This window comes from Aspergillus sclerotioniger, assembly GCF_003184525.1.
Source record: "Aspergillus sclerotioniger CBS 115572 chromosome Unknown BO94scaffold_12, whole genome shotgun sequence".
Taxonomy (NCBI): Eukaryota; Fungi; Ascomycota; class Eurotiomycetes; order Eurotiales; family Aspergillaceae; genus Aspergillus; species Aspergillus sclerotioniger.
Genome location: NW_020291002.1, coordinates 911,064 through 929,182, shown reverse-complemented (window position 1 = coordinate 929,182; position 18,119 = coordinate 911,064). Strand labels below are relative to the sequence as shown.

General features: G+C 53.2%; 8 protein-coding genes across 8 annotated transcripts; 5 read left to right on the top strand and 3 right to left on the bottom strand.

The window, feature by feature from the left end:
• Positions 1 to 543: 543 nt before the first annotated feature.
• On the top strand, positions 544 to 1,939 carry BO94DRAFT_565658 (3-carboxy-cis,cis-mucoante lactonizing enzyme; the record flags this gene model as incomplete). The annotated part of the gene is made up of 3 exons (XM_025614507.1): positions 544 to 899; positions 976 to 1,459; positions 1,504 to 1,939. The coding sequence occupies 3 exons, from the start codon at positions 544 to 546 to the stop codon at positions 1,825 to 1,827; spliced, it is 1,164 nt and encodes a 387-aa protein (XP_025468223.1). The 3' UTR covers positions 1,828 to 1,939.
• A 477-nt stretch (positions 1,940 to 2,416) lies between these two features.
• BO94DRAFT_585228 (uncharacterized protein) lies at positions 2,417 to 3,214 on the top strand (the record flags this gene model as incomplete). The annotated part of the gene is made up of 1 exon (XM_025615679.1): positions 2,417 to 3,214. The coding sequence occupies one exon, from the start codon at positions 2,417 to 2,419 to the stop codon at positions 3,212 to 3,214; it is 798 nt and encodes a 265-aa protein (XP_025468222.1).
• Positions 3,215 to 4,061: 847 nt separating this feature from the next.
• On the bottom strand, positions 4,062 to 6,428 carry BO94DRAFT_464739 (transcription factor domain-containing protein; the record flags this gene model as incomplete). The annotated part of the gene is made up of 2 exons (XM_025608081.1): positions 4,062 to 6,282; positions 6,334 to 6,428. 2 exons carry the CDS (start codon positions 6,426 to 6,428, stop codon positions 4,062 to 4,064), a joined length of 2,316 nt encoding a protein of 771 aa, XP_025468221.1.
• Positions 6,429 to 7,607: 1,179 nt separating this feature from the next.
• Positions 7,608 to 9,965, top strand: BO94DRAFT_491471 (MFS transporter). The gene is made up of 7 exons (XM_025609155.1): positions 7,608 to 8,405; positions 8,455 to 8,532; positions 8,578 to 8,997; positions 9,041 to 9,190; positions 9,243 to 9,551; positions 9,607 to 9,701; positions 9,750 to 9,965. The coding sequence occupies exons 1-7, from the start codon at positions 7,910 to 7,912 to the stop codon at positions 9,885 to 9,887; spliced, it is 1,686 nt and encodes a 561-aa protein (XP_025468220.1). The 5' UTR covers positions 7,608 to 7,909; the 3' UTR covers positions 9,888 to 9,965.
• A 28-nt stretch (positions 9,966 to 9,993) lies between these two features.
• On the bottom strand, positions 9,994 to 12,042 carry BO94DRAFT_565654 (alpha-keto acid decarboxylase family protein). The gene is made up of 4 exons (XM_025614506.1): positions 11,146 to 12,042; positions 10,955 to 11,092; positions 10,789 to 10,934; positions 9,994 to 10,693 (listed from the first exon to the last, which is right to left on the bottom strand). Exons 1-4 carry the CDS (start codon positions 11,758 to 11,760, stop codon positions 10,057 to 10,059), a joined length of 1,536 nt encoding a protein of 511 aa, XP_025468219.1. The 5' UTR covers positions 11,761 to 12,042; the 3' UTR covers positions 9,994 to 10,056.
• A 397-nt stretch (positions 12,043 to 12,439) lies between these two features.
• On the bottom strand, positions 12,440 to 13,739 carry BO94DRAFT_534750 (TauD/TfdA family dioxygenase). The gene is made up of 3 exons (XM_025611619.1): positions 13,574 to 13,739; positions 12,950 to 13,529; positions 12,440 to 12,901 (listed from the first exon to the last, which is right to left on the bottom strand). Exons 1-3 carry the CDS (start codon positions 13,665 to 13,667, stop codon positions 12,469 to 12,471), a joined length of 1,107 nt encoding a protein of 368 aa, XP_025468218.1. The 5' UTR covers positions 13,668 to 13,739; the 3' UTR covers positions 12,440 to 12,468.
• Positions 13,740 to 14,851: 1,112 nt separating this feature from the next.
• On the top strand, positions 14,852 to 16,515 carry BO94DRAFT_491464 (glycoside hydrolase family 28 protein). The gene is made up of 4 exons (XM_025609154.1): positions 14,852 to 15,195; positions 15,239 to 15,661; positions 15,705 to 15,834; positions 15,879 to 16,515. Exons 1-4 carry the CDS (start codon positions 14,932 to 14,934, stop codon positions 16,199 to 16,201), a joined length of 1,140 nt encoding a protein of 379 aa, XP_025468217.1. The 5' UTR covers positions 14,852 to 14,931; the 3' UTR covers positions 16,202 to 16,515.
• Positions 16,516 to 16,936: 421 nt separating this feature from the next.
• Positions 16,937 to 17,752, top strand: BO94DRAFT_585222 (3-hydroxyacyl-CoA dehydrogenase family protein; the record flags this gene model as incomplete). Its single annotated transcript, XM_025615678.1, has 1 exon — positions 16,937 to 17,752. One exon carries the CDS (start codon positions 16,937 to 16,939, stop codon positions 17,750 to 17,752), a length of 816 nt encoding a protein of 271 aa, XP_025468216.1.
• Positions 17,753 to 18,119: the final 367 nt, after the last annotated feature.

The window sequence follows — 18,119 nt, the reverse complement described above, 5'->3', positions numbered from 1 at the left end:
TCAAACTAGGCACTCTTCAGACGTCTGCAGAGTCCCGTGCACAGGTATGATCTGCGGACCGTCGCCCGAACCGTGGTTAGTCGTTCTACAGCCGGCATGTGGGCCACCTCGATGGATCCGAGGGCAAAGCATTGGCGCCCAGAAACGCCGTCGCGGACTATTCAGGGCTAATTCTCCCTAATTCTCCCTAACTCTACCGAACCCTCGGTGGCGGTCCAATCATGGCCACTCATGCGGTAGGCTGCAGCCGTGAAGGAACAGCTGTCTTACTATACAGCCTGCCAAGTGATAAGTGCTATTAGTCCGATGCAGGACAAACGCCAAGGGACCAAAGGGCACTTAGGGTACCTGCTTATCACACCCTCGGTTCTGGAACCTGCCCTGCTTGCAAATCACCTCGTTTTACCAATCCCGCCGCGTCCAGACTTTCTCTTCTCCTCTCCCCCCTTGACAAATCCCTCTTCCCATTCTTAAGCCTGGTCAAGACAACTCCGGTCACTTATCAGCATCCACGTTTGTGCTGCAAGTTCCCCGCTTAGCAAAATGAGACTCGCCCTGGTACCCCTCTTTTTTGGGGCGACTGCTGTCGCCTCCAGACTCTACGCGGCCTCCTACGCAGGCACCGTCACCACTCTGTCCCTGTCCCAGTCTCGGGGCCAGTATGAGCTGGAGACCATTGCTCAATCGACCGAGTGTGGTATCAACCCCTCCTGGTTGATGCTGGACAGCGAACACCGTGTCCTGTACTGTCTGGACGAAGCTGTCGACCTCGCCAATGGCACTTTGACTTCACTTGCCATCGGGGCCAATGGCACCTTGACCCGCATCGTGCAGCGGGAGACGATCGCTGGCCCAGTCATGTCGCAGTTTTATTCAGCCCCGGGGCTTCCGGACCGCAAGTTCTTCGCCGTCGCTCACTAGTAGGTGCCATCGCCGTTAGTTTGATATCATCGCATGCTAATCCGCCACTCACAGCGAAGGATCCGCCGTCACCACCTACTCCTTGGACCCGATCACTGGCGTTTTCAATCGCTCCCAGACCTTTACCTATACCCTTGCTCAGCCTGGCCCCAACGCTGCCCGACAGGATGCGCCCCATTCGCATGGTGTCGTTGTCGACCCCACCGGACAGTTCGTCCTGGTTCCTGACCTGGGCGCCGACTTTGTTCGTATCTTCCGTGTGAATCCTTCTACAGGGCTGCTGGAGCCGCAGGATCCCCTGGTCGCAGCCCCTGGCTCTGGGCCCCGACACGGTGTGTTCTGGACTCCCAAGGACGCCAAGGTTGGTCAGCACACGGAAACCATCTTCTACCTGGTGTCGGAGCTGAGCAACGGTCTCACCGGATACCGGGTGTCGTATCCCAACGGAACTATTGCTTTCAGCGAGTTCTACACCACCAACTCTTACGGTGGCGCCGTGGCTCCTAATGCCTCCAAGGTCGCCGAAATCCATCTCTCGGTAAGTTGTCATCTAAACTGAAAATAACCCGGCTAACAACCTAGCCTCAAAACAACCGTATCGTGCTGAGCAATCGGGGTGACAACACCTTTGGGGTTAACAACGATTCCATGGCCGTGTTTGGCTGTGCTGATGCAACCGGAAACATCGCGACCAACATCACCTTCAATGGTCTGTATCCCGCCTACGGATCCTACCCTCGCCAGTACGACCTGTCTGCCAAGAACGAGATGATCGCCGAGGCGCTGCAGGAATCGGATGCCGTGGTGGTGACTGGGTGGAACGGAACCACCGGAAAGCCTGGCCCTTTTCTTGCCAGAAAGTCTCTGGTTGGGGAGATTGTTGCTGTTGTCTGGGACTCTTTGTAGATGTCAGTGTTCCGGTAGCTGTCGGGAATTGTCTCAGACAATAAGCCTCGCTAGGCCATGTAGATCAACGTCCTATCGGTAGAGCGGCGGCAGTCGCTCTTCCGGTGACTGGCGATCATATTATGTCATTCTTTCTAGAATAACTAGTGTTAGTGGAAGACAAACCATGATAATGTTAGTAACACAATGTGGCAGTGCCGCCGCCAAGGCCCGAGGATGTCTGTTTCCTAAATCTGGATACCTTATTTACTCAGCTAGGAAATGAGACCTCGTAGCTCATCCTTCGCAACTTGAAATAAACATAGGGAATTCCCTCACGACCGCAGCTGAGACAATGTGGCCAAAGCGTTGCACGCTGCTGCCTTCAGACCCTTAGAGGTACATGAGTAAAATTGCTGAATGATGGTATTTCACATGTGCATTCGATGATGTGGACATGTCGAGGATTGGGAAGGAGCATGCACGCAACACAGAGGCAGGAGTGAATGCAACCATGTAGTATCCTCACATTCACTTCTCGTATCTTGTCATCTACAGTCGACTAACCATCTTTTGGCAAGTACTGTCACTCTATTGTTAATGTCCCGAAATGCCGGACGGGTATCAATTTCAATGGTATAAATTTACCAAGGAGGAGCGACTCATAATCTTGCAAGTTCTGGCCAAAGAAAAGAGTGGGTATGCTTGGGTCTGTCGCGAGTGGCGGGATGTCTTCGAGCGGCACAATTTTCGCCGACTGAAGCTGCAAGTCTGCAAGGAGGATATGTCGGAACTGGACGAGTTTGAGCGGATTGTTGTTCGACAGAGACCATTTGTACGGCATGTCTGGTTAAACATCAGGCTTAAACGATACACCTGTAAGGTCTGTGCCAAGGAACAGCCGAAATCATCGGGACGTGCGGACAACTCGACCATGCGAGTAGCCATCTTAAGACTCTTCGAGATCTTGACTACATGGGAGCCAGTTCAAGAAGAATTGTCGCTGGAGCTCAGTGCCCAGTCCCCCAGCGACTCGGAGCATTGGTTCAGGGACTATTACTTTGGAGCCCGTGGCGAGAACGAAGATATTAACCTTGCCCCTGGTGCCCCTGGCAACTTCCATGATGCAGGACACCATTGGTTCCACGGCCAGCAACACACACTTCCTTCCAAAGATGCGCTCCGGCGGATCCACGGGCATTTTGGCAATCAAATCCTGAGGCGTCTACGTAACGTCCATGCCGTCACCAAATTTGTGGTCCGTCGACAATGTCGGAATCGGATATTGCCCCACTCATTACCAAGTATCTTGGGAAAGCTTCCCCGGCTACAGTGCCTGGTGTACGAGCCATGGCTGACGGATGATGTCGACGAGCAGGAGCGACTGGATGAAGGCAAGCAATCATGACGAGATGGGGGATGTTACTAACCTCGTAATGTAGATTACCGTACCTTAGTGGGCTCACATCTACCACAAACTGTCAGGAAGCTTTCTCTCTTTGAAGATTTCAATGAAGACTACCTTCCCCGGTTCGATCGAACTCTTCGTATCCGAAGTGCAAAATCTTCTGTGGGCGAAACGGTTGCGTTCCGAAGCCTCGAACTGGAACAACTTTGCGTCTCGTTCATAGTTGATGCCAGTCACTTTTTCGAGGCACTCCAGCCAGGATGGACTTGGAATCACCTACAGACTTTAGTGCTGACGTCGCGACTCCTCGCACCTCCCAGACACGTATCAGCGCCTTTTGCAACGGCTGAAAAGATTGCTGGTCTGTTGCGGAATGCAGCTGATACAGCACGACAGATGCCCCTGCTGGAAACCATGGCCCTGTGGAATTATGCGGAAGGCAACGGATGTGTGTTCATCTATCGTTACAATGCAATCCATCCTTCGATCAAGTTTATGAGTACGTGGACCGTGACGCTGGAGCCTGAAGTTATCCAAGCATGGAGACGTCTCGTGTCTCTGCAAACTCCAGCCGAGCTGCAGATTCGAACGGAATCAATCGAGGGGTTCCTGCGGGGGGATTTCATTGAACAATTGAACTTGCCCAAGGGAGTGATTGATCCAGTTTCTTTATGGCAGATGAAGGGGGAAGGATTGAACCATAGAACACATGCAGTGCAACCAGTGACCGTGTAACAACCTCGGCTTAACCGAGTGACTTTGACTTTCATTAAACAGACACAAAGTATAGACCTATCCACAATCCACATACCATCCTCAACCCACCCAACCATCACACTCCAAAATATCAACCATCAATCCCAAAACCGCCCAACCAAATAGACATATACCCCCTACCCACCCTCCCCTCCCCATCCAAAATATCCGCATACCTATTCAACGACCTCCCAATCAAATTCACCAACTCCCAAATATAATCCGCCGTAAACAACCCGGCCCACAACCTCGTCACGGTGGCACTAAGTCTAGTATTATTCCCCAACAACCACTCCCTACTAACCCCATGTCTCGCCTCCATCACCATCTCCAACACAAACTCCAACAACTTACACTCCTGCTCCGTCAACCCGGGCACCGGATCCTCCACCGTCGCAACCTCCAGCCACTTCGCCAACAAAACCGCACATTCCAACGAACATAACGCATACTGATTCGACCACGAAACCACCAACGTCCTCGCCACATAATTAATCCCTAGTTTGATAGGCGTGCTGAGTGCGTGTGCGCAATGTAATGCCGCGCGGGTTAGGCGGTCGCTGCGATGCACGGAGATGTTGTTTTTCAGTGAGTGGGCGATTTCATCTGGGTTCCAGGTGTGGAGGCGGCGAGCGGAGCTGAAGTCGACGTTGAGACGGATGTAAGCGAGGCGGAGGAGAGCGGTGGAGGTGAATGATAATGGTCCGTGGGGGTTGAATGGGTCGATGGAGGATTCTTGGTTGTGTTCCCAGCATTGACACCATTGTTCGAGGGCTTGTTCGAGGGAGGTGATTATTGCGGGGGAGAGGAAGTTGGAGGTACTGTTGGAGGTGGAGGTGGAGGTAGGGATGGAGATTGGGAGACGGGTGGCTTTTTGAATCAGCCAGATGTTTTGGATCATGGCGTGGATGAGAACGTAGCCGCCCATTGAGGAGAAGGTTTCGAGGTGGGGGTTTGTGGGTTTAGTGGTTGTGGTTGTGGGGGCAGGGTGGGTGAAGAGGGAGGTGAGGGCGTCTTGGAGTTTGGGTTCGGTGCGACTGGTGCTGCGTTCTTGGAGCCATTGGGATTCGGTATTGGCTGTCCATTCTTTCTCAGTGCAGGGGAGGTCCAGGGTGAGTTCTTCGGTGAGGATTAAAGGGGGGATGTCGAAGACGATGGTGTGGACGCTGAAGAAGCAGAAGACGATGAGTTTGGTCCGTTTCACCATTTCGCTGCGGATCCAACTTTCCCAGGATCCGTCCTGGGCGGGGAGATCGTTGAGACCACCTTGGCGGAGGAGGGTTTCCATGAAGCTGCGGATGTAGAGGGCTTCGTGGTGGGGGGGATCGCGTTCGAACCAGCAGGAGACGGAGATGAGGAGGAGGAGGGCCTGGACGGTTTCGATGATGTCTTTGTTTTTGGAGACGGGGTCGATGGGCTCTTCGGGTTTGGGGGTTGTGCAGCCCCATTGGAGTTCGCGGCGGATGTGTTCGAGGGTGACGGCTTTGGCGGTTTTGTAGAGGCTCATGCTGGATTCGGGTTCGCGGCAGTATTGGGCGCCGACGGAGGCCATGGCGAGGATGAGGTGGACGGGGATGGTGTTGATGTTGAGGGTGGGGACGTGCATGAAGGGGTAGTGGCAGTGGAAGTTGGTCATGTAGCCGCCGATGAATCGGGAGAGGGCGTGGCGGGAGGGAGTGTAGGGGTCGGAGACGACGTTGGAGTAGTCGGAGAGGGTGGCGATGATGTGGTCGCGGTATTGGGCTGTGACGACGATGGGGGCGCCGGGATCGCGGGGTTTGTAGGGCGTGTGAGTGCCATCAGGTTGGAAGGAGGGCAGTTGGGTGCCGTGTCGGGGGAGGACGGAGCTGGAGGGGGTGGTGACGGAGTGGCTGGCTTTTTCGACGGAGTGGCTGTATTCTGATGTCGAGTCGAAGTGGAATGGGGGGAATAAGGGGAGTGGTTGGTAGGTTGGGGAGTAGGGATGGCTGGGGAGGGGGATGCTGTCGAGAAAGGTGGTAAAGTCGTCGCCATCGTAGGAAGTGGGTGGTGCGTATCCGACAAAGGGTTCGTTGAAGGCAGCTGATCCGGGGGGTGGTGCGGGATTGGGGGTCATGGAGCCCTGCACGGTGGATGCCAGATCAGGGGTGAATGAGGCATGGGGACCAGAGAGTAAGGGCTGGGTGGTTGGCAGCGTGGTGGGATGGTCGGTGACTGCTGATGCCAATACATTGAGGCCGTCAAACACTTGGGGAGAGGCTGTGGATGGTGATGATGAGACTTGGACGGGTGTGGCAGCGTGGGTTAGACGTTCATGACGCGCCAGGAGATCTCTATCACAGGTTAGTAGATGTGGCGACAGTATGATGAACAGGGAGATGTACTTCCGGGTGAATGACTTGGGACATTGTGTACAGATGTAGGGCTTTTCCTTGGTGTCTGAACGGTCAGTCAGATTCGTTGGTTCCGCGGGGAACATACGCGACCGGTCATGACGTTGGAGATGTTCCAAGCGGGCAAAGGTGCGGGAACATCGCTGGCATTGGTACTGCTTGGAGGGTTTCACCATCACGGGTGTACATCACGGGGGTATAATGGGGTGAACTAGAGGCGGAGACGCGACAGATGAGATGCAGACAAACAGCGTGGACGAGCGCCACCCATAATTACCACGAGAAGACCGCCAAGCCTCGGATAGAATGCCGAGCTCCGTGGGCCGCATCGGGTAATGCTGCCATCGTTTTGGTTTCATCTGATTGTGGTCTAGTATCTGGTCTTCAATGAATTGAACATGGTTTTTCTAGTTTTTACTTTATTCGCTGAGGGTTATGAGTATCTTCTCGGCTGAGAGGGTACGGAAATATATCCCTGAGCTGTCTTCATCGTTGACACATCGGAGTTTTCTATTCTTTACGGACATACCCAGATTTAGATAATATATACATCTGGTCCAGAGGATTGATTCATGCATCCTGGTTGCAGCAGGATAGTAGACGATGCAATAACCGCACTCGAATCCTAGCATGCCAGGTTATGATCCCGCACTTGCTCAAATAGCCAGTACCAATCTAGACAACCCGCGAAAAGCGCATTATCAAGGGACGGTGGTGACTGGTCTGGACAGAGCTGCATGATGTAGTCCATTTCAAATTACCACGCATCTCCGACTACCATGATTCTCATCGCTGGATGACACTGGATGAAGCACAGGTCAGATAGCATAGGCAGACATCGCTGGAACCGGTAGCATAGTGTGTCGTGGATTCCCCGCAGCAACCAGGCTCATGCAGAGTCCATCATTTAAATGATTCGCTGTGGCAGGTTCTGGCATGGCCACGCGACACGAAGCCGAATCGATCCATCATCTGGTGCAGCCGGAGTTGGAACGTCTCTCCCCGGGGATGCTAGGACCACCTGTGCGATCGATGCTCTTCTCGGAAATAGATGGCCGCAGGGAAGCAATGAAGACGAAACAGCTCAGATGTATACTAGAGGGGACAAATCGGCCAGTTCCCCGATCCCAAGATCGTGCATCAAACACAGCGTGGCGGTGGATGAGTCAGGATTCGAGCCTTCTCCGAATTGGAGAACAGTGGAGACACCCGGTTTTTCACGCCAATTTTTGGCCCCATCGGCAATGCGTCAGCTGCCCAGGATACTTACTGATTGAATAAACACACAGGGGTATGATTCTGTCAACAGTGATCTAGAGCAGAGTTCACAAGAAACTTAGCAATAACCTAGATTACCGACAACATGCTGGGGGACGGGGTTATGCCGAGTGGCAATCATCACGAAAGGCGGCAGAGCGGTGCGGCAACTCGACATAAGCATCTCGATAAGAATCCGACTTCTCCAATTTCATCCCGGCACTAGAGCCCGCTCAAATGCTGGATCGTCTTTATAAAGCGCACTGTCCCGGCGCCCAAATGACACACGATCCTGCTCACAGCTTGCGCAATGCATCCCCAGATTTCCTCCCCGAGTGAGTCGGGCTCCGCCGACACCGTCTACCTCCCCGAGTCCGATCGTCTCGACCCTGTCTTCAGTCAAGAGAAGGATGCCGCCGCCCAGGAAATCGAATACCTCTATCTCGAGCTGGAAACGCCTCTCCCGACGCCGCTCATCACATCACCCCCCGGCCCCGGCCAGTCGCCTCCTCCCGATCCTCCGAGTCTCGAACAATATACCTCCCCGTTTCTGTGGCCTAAATGGCGCAAGTGGATGATGACCTGGATCGCATGCGGAGTGACAGCGTTGGCGGGATACTCGGCCGGCGAAGTCAACCCCGCTGCAACTGAGCTGACGGCCGAGTGGGGGATCAGTTCGGTGGTTTACAATCTGAGCATTACGATTTTCTGTGTCGGGTTTGCCTTGGCTCCTATGGTTCTGGCGCCTTTTTCGGAAATCAATGGACGGCGGCCGATTTTCGTTGCCAGTGGTTTCGTCTTCACTGGTATGGTCCACTGAGTCCACTGAGGTGATGGAGTTGGCTGACTGAACAGGGTGTATCATTGCTTGTGGAGGCACGCATGTTTTTGCAGGACTTTTGATCGCACGGTTGTTTCAAGGCGTGGGCGCATGTATGTACCTATCGCATATCGCATGGATATAGCTAATCGATACAGCAACCTTTTCGACCATGGTGGGCGGTGTCATCAGTGACATCTTCCACGCAGAGGATCGCAATACCCCCATGGCCTTGTTCTCCGGCGCAGCGCTTTTTGGCACTGGGTTGGCCCCAATGATCTCCAGTGTCATCGTGGCTCATACCTCCTGGCGCTGGGTGTACTACTCGCATGCCATCGTGTCGGCTGTATTCGTGGCAATCATCTATTTCTTCTTCAAAGAGACGCGAGGCAGTGTACTACTCAGCCGCAAAGCCCTCGCCGTGAACAAGTATTACGAGCAGCTCGAGGCCGCAGGCCACTATGGTGTCATCATGGGCGAGAAGAACGAGGCCCGACGGATCCGATGGAAAGTGAAGAGTGACGAACAGCGCGAGTCTCTGGTGCAGATGATCAGCATTTCATGCTACCGACCATTCCGTATGTCCCCACTCATTACTAGAAACGCATTCTAACAACTCAGACATGCTCGTCACCGAACCCGTGGTGTTCTTCTTCTCCCTCTGGGTTTCTTTCAGCTGGGCCGTTTTATACCTCCAATTCGGGTCCATTCCTCTCGTCTTCCGAACCAACCACCATTTTACCACCGAACAAACCGGCGCCGTCTTCACATGTACCTCACTTCCAACGCCCCAGTATTCCCTAAACTTAGCTAACCTCTTCAGCAATGTGCGTCGGCTCCATCATCATCACCCTGGTGAGCATCTACCAAGACAAACTGGCCAACCGGTACGGCCTGCTGCCCAAGAGACCGGAAGCCCGGTTGTACTTTGTCTGCATCGAAGCCATTCTCATGCCGATTGGGTTGTTCTGGTTCGGATGGACCTCGTACTCCTCGGTCCCGTGGATCGTCCCAACAATGGCAATTGCCTGTGCCACTATGGGTATTTTCGCGGTGTATCTGGCTGTGTTTAATTATCTGGCCGATACGTATCATCGATATGCAAGTTCGGCGATTGCAGCGCAGTCGTGCTGTACGTCTCCACTGAATTGGGATTGTATAATGGATGGGCTTGCTAACTGGAATAGGTCGGAATCTGCTCGGAGGAGTCTTTCCTCTTGTCACAAACGCCATGTTCACCAATCTCGGGTATCCAGGGGCGTCAAGTCTGCTGGGTGGAATTGTATGTTAATCATCTGTGAATGATCGAATTGTGCTAATAACTGCATAGGGCCTCCTTCTGACTCTGGTCCCATGGATTCTAGTCTTTTATGGGAGTCAGATCCGTGCAAAGAGCAAGCTTGCTAGTGTAGGTTCACATCCTTATGTTACTAGTACCATGCTAACGAAACAGGAACTCGCTCATTAAAAACATGATAGATGATAGACGATAGACGATGCATGACAAAAGTTAGAACATAGATCATATTAATTAGACGGCGAGTTCAGTCCTTGCATACTCAATGTGTTCCACACTTATTCCACAAGATCATACCAATGATCAACTGCATGTCGAAGTAATGCACGATCCGCTGCCACTAGAACACCGCCGGTTGTCTCCTATTCGCCTCCCCAAGGAGATGTCCCCAGACGACCAACTCGCGCGAACAGTCCGCCCGATCAATATAGCATTCAATCAACGTCGGACCGCGCCGATTGACCAACCCCCGCTCAATCGCCTGCTGCAACTCGCCCGCCTTCGTCACCTTATACCCCCTCCCATACCCATCATCACTATTCAACGCGTCCAGAAACGTCGTATAATCCCAGTTCTTGATATTATTGACGAAGCCATCCCCGATCTCCACATCCACCGTATATCCCCGATTATTGATCAGGAACAGCGAAATCGGCGTCTGATACCGCGTCATCTGACTGACCTCCTGCGCCGTCATCTGAAACGCCCCATCGCCCACCAACACCACCACCTTCCGCTCCGGCTCCCCCATCGCATACCCAAACGCGGCCGGGATCGACCACCCCGTATGCGCCCACTGCATCTGCATTTCCACCCGCGCCCCATCCGGCAACGCCATCTGCGCCGCATCAAACCACGAGTCCCCAATATCCACAAACAACGTCGTCTCCGGCGTCAGCAGATTCTCAATCTGTCTCGAGATCTCCTTTCTCGTCAACGCGCTGCCCCCATGCGCCCTCAACGGAGCAATCCGATCACTGCCTCTCCGTCGACACCCAACCACCTCCCTCGCCGCCGGGGCCGCCGGGGGCAACGTACTCGCCAACCCGCCCAAAACCTCCTTCATCAACACATCATTCCACTCCCCCCGGGCACCGTAACCTGATCCATCCCAATCGTAATGCGATTCCCCACCTCCGGCACCGCCGTCCACCCCGCAGTACTATAATCCGTAAACACCGTCCCCACACAAACCACCGCATCCGCCCACTCCACCACCTCTTCCGCCCCCAACGTACTCGCTCCCCCCAATACACCCCCGCAAACAACGGATGTCCCTCAGGAAACATCGACTTAGCCGCAGGCTGCACCGCCACCATACACCCCATCACCTCGGCCACCTGCACCAACACCTCCTCCGCGCCCGCAGCCCTCACCTTCGGACCACCAACATGACCACCTCCCCGCCCTCCCCCGTCCACTTCCCCACCCACTCGCCCACCTTCCTAACCGCATCATCCACCCCGACTGCATCCCCCCTCCTCCTCTCCAACACACTAGACGGCGGCCCCGCCAACAAACATGCTTCCCTGGCCACATTCACCGGAATCTCAATATACACCGGCTTCCTACACCACCTCGCCCACCGAATCACCTCATCAATCAACCGGGGGGCATCCCCCGCCCTCCGAACAACCACAGCCTTACACGTAATCCTCCTCACCATCTCCACCTGGAAATCCAAATCCCCATTATCCAACGAATGATGCACGGAGTGAAACGCCTCGCGATCGTTGGTATTCGGTGCCCCGGAGATAAGTATAACGGGCAGGTTTTCAGCATAAGCACTAGCGATGCCATTGAATGCAGACAATGCGCCAACGCCGTAGGTCACCACGCAAGCGGCGATGCCGCGGGCCCGGGCATATCCCTCCGCTGCGAAAGAGCAGTTGAGTTCATTGGTGCAGGTTGTTTCGGTGAGGGAGGTGTGGTTTCGGAGAGTGGCGAGGAGGGGACTGTTGTAGTCGCCGGGGACGGTGAAATGGTGGGTTATTCCTGCTTGGGAGAGACGGGTGGCGAGGAGGTAGGATACTGTTGTTGTCATTTTTTTTCCCTCTCACTTATTATTTGGTATGGTGGTGATGTAGTGATATTTGAGATAGATGTAAACGCATGCATGTACACGTCCGAATATCATATTGATTGATGTAAAGTATCCCGGGGAGAAGCAGGACCTGATCATAAATATACTCTCCAGGCAAGCAGGTCACACTGGATAAAGTTAATATTAACTCCAGATCATCCCCGGAACCACGGGGAAGGACCTGGAGAATAACTCATTCTGATGCCATAGGGTAGCTGTAGGTTTGGTCCTGTGTGGTTATTGGATGAGGGACTGGTGGTTAATTCTGATATCATGACCACGGGATCAGAGCTTGGTTCAGTTGATTCGAGATGGAATGGAATTTTCCAGAATGATTCGAATATTCTTCTGCCTAGGAGGCTGTCGCCACTGAAGTTTCATGTTGTTCCACTGCTGAGGATCGTGATCTGCGAAGGGAGGATCCAATGAGATTGATGGTTTAGCTGGAAGGGGGTATATGCTCCGGTATGTATGGTGAGGACACGTTCATATGCAAATGCGCGGGTGGAATGGCCATGGTCTGTTGTTTGTTGTCATAGGTCCGTCCGGCGGACAAACACATTGACCTACCCTCTACCAAATTTGTGGCACCCTCACTCTTCCAAATTTACTAAATGATTGTAGCAACCAACCAAGCTCATAACAGCATAAATATATTCATTAATGATCTCACTCATACGCCAGTGGCGCCTCCCCCGCCGCCAGGTTACACTGCCTAAACAACCGCACCTCATCATTCCCAAACGCCCCCACCACCGAATGAATAACGCCCCTATTATTAAACAGCACGAGATCACCCTCCTCCCAATCATGCGGATACACATGTGGGGGACTAATCGCCGGCCGTTGCAACTTGTACACGATGTCTCGGACCTGGGCCAAATCATCAATCACCGTGCCATCCTGGCAGTGGATCTTGCGCACAGCGGACGGGTGGATCTGCAGCGCGGGTTTCCCTGTGACAGGGTTCTTCCATAACATGGGGAGGATCTGGATTTTGGATTCGTCGATGGGAGGAAGCTCGGAGAGAGGGAGTTCTTTGGTTTCGGAGTAGAGGCCTAGTCCGGTGGGGAGGGCTCGGGCGGGGCTCATCCAGATGTATCTATCCCGTTAGTATGGTATGGTGGGAGTGTGGGTAGGGGAGACATACGGGTGAGGGGCGTATTCCACGCGACTGGTACGTGCAAATTCCTTGTCCTCGTCGGACAACATCTCATACATCCTCTCGCCGCTGACAAACGCCGTCGTTCCTAGGGGTACATCTAGTGTTTCGTTCGATCCGTCATCGTACCGGAGTGTCTGTCGTCGACCCTTGGGGACCCGAACAGCCAACAATGTCGTCACGTTGGGCGGATAGAAATCATACAGGGCCGCATCGATATGCCAGCGGTAGAAGCGAGTGAAGTCATAATCCTCGTCGTCGGGGATAGCGTCGCGGTGGAAGGTGCGGTGATGGGGATGTTTGAGTTGAATGTCGGTGAGACCCTCGTAGGCATCAACTCTGCCATGGCCGATGACCTGGACTTGGGGCTGGTGAGGAACGGTCTTGAGATCAGGATGCAGGATGCTGCGCTTCGCGTCGAGGGTTTTGCCGTGGCCGTATTGCGAGGCGGCGGGGTCGAATCGTCGGGTGAGTTCGTACTGGGCTTTGGGGGTAACGTGTTGTTGGTTCTTTACCACCACGACGAGGTTTTCATACAGAGCGCGGTGGATCACGGCGAAGTCGTCGTCTAAAACAATTAGCATCATCCATAAGACGAGGTGGCCGACATACCGGAGAGGTTCTCAAGGTCGACATTATCGACAATGGCACCAAAGTCGATATCAGAGCCGGGCGGAGGAGGAAGGGAGTGAACGGTAGGAGCCATTGTGCAAATCTCTCAAAGCGATTCGGATTACCTGACTTGTGGCGAGCAGTAATGCTTAAATAGTGGTGGTGGTGTTGAGCGTCGGGCAACCCCGGTCGCGGAAGAGGCCGATCGCCTCATCTCATCTCATCTTATCGCTATCGGCTTATCGGTGTTATCAATCAGGTGCCTCAGGCAGGACAATGATGATGTTATTTTAATCGGCCAATGGATTGGGATGGCGGAAGGGGTGGATATGATGCCAGAATGGGTAGGTAGGTCCGGTGGCTGTATTTCAGCTAGCCTCTTGAGGGTTAGGCATGATCATTGCAGCCTGCTCGGACTTGTCTGGCCTACCTGACATCCTCAGTACTTCAATTTCCACATTGCCGGTCAGGCAATGCCGTGCCGGTAATCCACTACCCAGTCTCTGTCTTCAAGATACCGGATGTGTCGGAACCAGGCAAGTCAGGCAACTCAACTGGGTGTTATGGAATTGTTATTCTACCAGCAGATGCTGCTTAACAACGATCTAGTCATGTGTATTTATGCTGTCTAGGAATTATGCTGTTGAATAAAGGGACAGTATAAACCCCTACGAGTTGTTTAGATGCCGTACTCTATTTGAATGCTCATCATTCAATTGAGGAATTTCTACCTGCACTTTTAGATAATGATCTAATTGGTGGTTTACAGGAATCCCTGGCGGGAGTGTCTGCAGCATCCAGCCGCTATACAAAACTTCGGCTGGTAAATTCACTTACCCGAATTCACTTCTTTGGAGTCCACCATGCATAAGTTATATTATTATACAACATGACTTCACAAGGCATAGGAGTCAGATATGAAAGCAGAATCGTAGACAGAAGTAGGATGGCTGCTCCATCAGTCATCTCCGGACGGGAAGTGATCGGCAGCACTATCCGATTCTGGACCTTACCACCATCACCAAGACAGGTCAAGGGTCGACATCAACCGGCACCGAACAGCTCTGACTGCTTCAAATACAGTGTCATCTCAATTTCCCACCACTCACGCGGTACTCATCGCGGCAGATGGTGCAGCATTGCGCGTCAGGACGGGAAATATAGTGTGGCGCTTGAGGAGAAATATGCAGAATGCAGGAACAATCACATTATCCCGTGCGCTACGGCACTTGTGCCGCCGGAGTTGCGGTGCCAATTGTCTTATCCCACTGAACCCGATCAACGAGCTATAAAGGCAGCATGTCAATCATGATCCAACAACCAAGAAATACTCAAAGCTTGTCTTGATCTGCATCAACATGGTAACTTCTAGCTCTCTGATCGCCGTCGGGCTAACCCTCTGGGCCTCGCTGGTCAGTGCGACCCCCGCCGACCCGCGGGTGACGGCTGCCCCTAAGCTCGAGGATCTCGACAAACGCGCCACCAGCTGCACCTTTTCCGGCTCCGAGGGGGCTTCCTCTGCCAGCAAGTCCAAAACCTCGTGCTCCACCATTGTTCTGTCCGATGTGGCGGTCCCCTCGGGTACTACTTTGGACCTGACCGACTTGAACGAAGGCACTCATGTGAGTTCGTCCTGGTTCTGTGACTCTAGCTCATCATCGATAGGTCATCTTCGAAGGCGAAACCACCTTTGGCTACGAGGAATGGGATGGACCTCTTGTTTCTGTCTCCGGAACTGACATCACCGTCACCGGTGCTGATGGCGCCTATCTCAACGGCGACGGTAGTCGCTGGTGGGACGACGAGGGCAGTAATGGCGGCAAGACGAAGCCGAAATTCTTCTACGCCCACAACATGATCGACTCGACGATCAGCGGCATCTACATCCAGAATTCCCCGGTGCAGGTGTTCAGCATCGACGACTCGTCGTACCTCACCCTGGAAGACATCACCATTGATGACTCGGATGGAGATGACGCAGGGGCTGCCAATACCGACGGCTTCGACATCGGATCCAGCACGTACATTACCATCACGGGCGCGAACGTGTATAACCAGGATGATTGTGTGGCGGTGAACTCGGGCGAGGTGGGTACATCCAGAGGTATATCGACAGGGCTAATTCGTCCAGAATATTTACTTTTCGGGCGGAGTTTGCTCCGGTGGACATGGGCTGTCGATTGGCTCGGTGGGTGGTCGTGATGACAACACTGTGAAGAATGTCACGTTTTACAACTCGGAGATTAAGAGCTCGCAGAATGGTGAGTCTACTGATTGTTGGAGGGATGCAACTAACGCTGTGTAGGAGTCCGAATCAAAACCATCTACGGGGACACTGGCTCCGTCAGCGACATCACCTACGAGAAGATCACTCTGTCCGAGATCACCAAGTACGGCATTGTTGTGGAGCAGAATTACGACGATACCAGCAAATCGCCGACCGACGGAATCACCATTGAGAACTTCATCCTGGATGGGGTCGAAGGCACAGTGGAGAGCTCGGGCACGAACATCTACATTGTCTGTGGATCGGATAGCTGCACAGACTGGACTTGGACCACTGTGGACATCACTGGCGGCAAGACCAGCTCTGACTGCGAGAATGTACCGGATGATATCAGCTGTTAGACAGAGTCGGGTTCAGGATCATAGATAATTGAGGAGTGGTATCTACTGTATCTAACCGGGCAGAATCCATCCATCCGCAGTGATCCGGATGATTCACTACATCCAAATCGGGCATGACAGCCTCTGCTCCAGCTCGACCGAGCACCACCTCGTAATGGACCCTTGCCCCCTGTTGCCCGTTTTGGTTTTATGGGCCCTGAAGTCCGGGTGGATGATTTGATTGGTGGAAAAAGGTGCCTCACCGGTTCCAGCGCCACTGCATGCTGATGCCAGATGCCACTGATGCTGCTGCACAGCAACATCGCTATTGATACTAGTAAAGAGTGATTCTCTTCACATTAGACTATGCCCTGAACAGCAATATCCCTACATTTAAGAGATCTCCGAATCAAACCCATCGTACAAATGCATGTACCATGCATCATGCAGGGACCTAGTAAAGTTCACAGAACCAGACTGTCGGGCCTACTACCCTGCGAGCCATACTCTACCAGACAATCACGTCTGTGCCTCAAAGTCAATCCATCACACGTGAACCATATCCCAGATCCGAACTGTATCCCGATCAGGCATCACATCACCCACAGACCCGTGAGCATGATGTCATGTGCATCTCCCTATCAAGGAACAATCTGCAGAAGATGAACAGGCTCATCCTGCTGCCGGGGAATCAAACTGAATCCCGATCCCCGCATTACACAGGAGTCTGATATATAGACCCACAACATACTGCCGATGTCTCCGCCACCCACACCCTCCACCACCATACCACCTCACCATGTCCATCCCCGACATAGAATCAACACCACCAACTACAACAACAACAACAACAACAACCAACAACAACATGTACTCAAACATGTACTCAAGCATAACCACAACCACACCCACACCCACACCCACCAACCTCCCATCCACACCACCTCCACCCCAACCCCCACAATCCCCTGGACCCCAACAACACCACAAACCCGCCCACTAGCCATAATCGGCGCCGGCTGCCTCGGCCGGCGCATCGCCTGCATCTTCTCCGCAGCCGGCCACACCGTCCACCTCCGGGACCCCTCCGCCAAAGCCCGCACCGAAGCCCTCGAATACATCACCACGCACATGCCCGAATACACCGACTTTCCCTTAATCCCCCGCCCGCAAGGCCCCTGCCACACCTTCTCCGACCTAGACACATGTGTCCAAAATGCCTGGCTAGTCATCGAATCCGTCCCCGAACGCTTACCACTCAAAATCGAGGTAATGGGGGAACTCGACGCCAAGACCCCTTCCGATTGCATATTAGCGTCGAACTCCTCATCATTCAAAACGAGCTTCATGGTGGAGAAAGTCCGGAGTGAACGTCGGCCCTTGATATGTAATATGCATTTTGCCATGCCGCCGAGGATAAGAGCCGTGGAGTTGATGACGAATGGGGAGACGGATTTACAGGTCTTGAGCTTTTTGACCTGGGTGTTGGATGATTGTGGGATGATGCCGGTTACGGCTAGGAAGGAGAGGAGTGGGTTGGTGAGGAGTCATTGTTTGAATACGGTTACTTAAAGTACCTCCACCTTCACCTGCATGGTGGAGGGGATGATAATGGTTGGATAGGGTGTTATGGGGCGCTGTGACGGGATGGAATATGTCTGTTCTACCATCCAGGTTCTTAACAGTCATGATGAAGACATCGGCCCAGCACATCCCCGATGGTTATACCACCAACCCTAAGGACATATACTTCCATCCGTGCACCGAGACAACCTCTATGCGATATGTCCCTTTAGCCTCAGACCGACACTGTTCGAAACCACCTGACTATTGACAACGCTCGAACCTAAGTACAGTCAACAGTGCGCTAGCGTTTACCCATATAAACAAATCGTGCAGGACATACTGGGACAAAGATGAGAGGTGGATATACAGAACC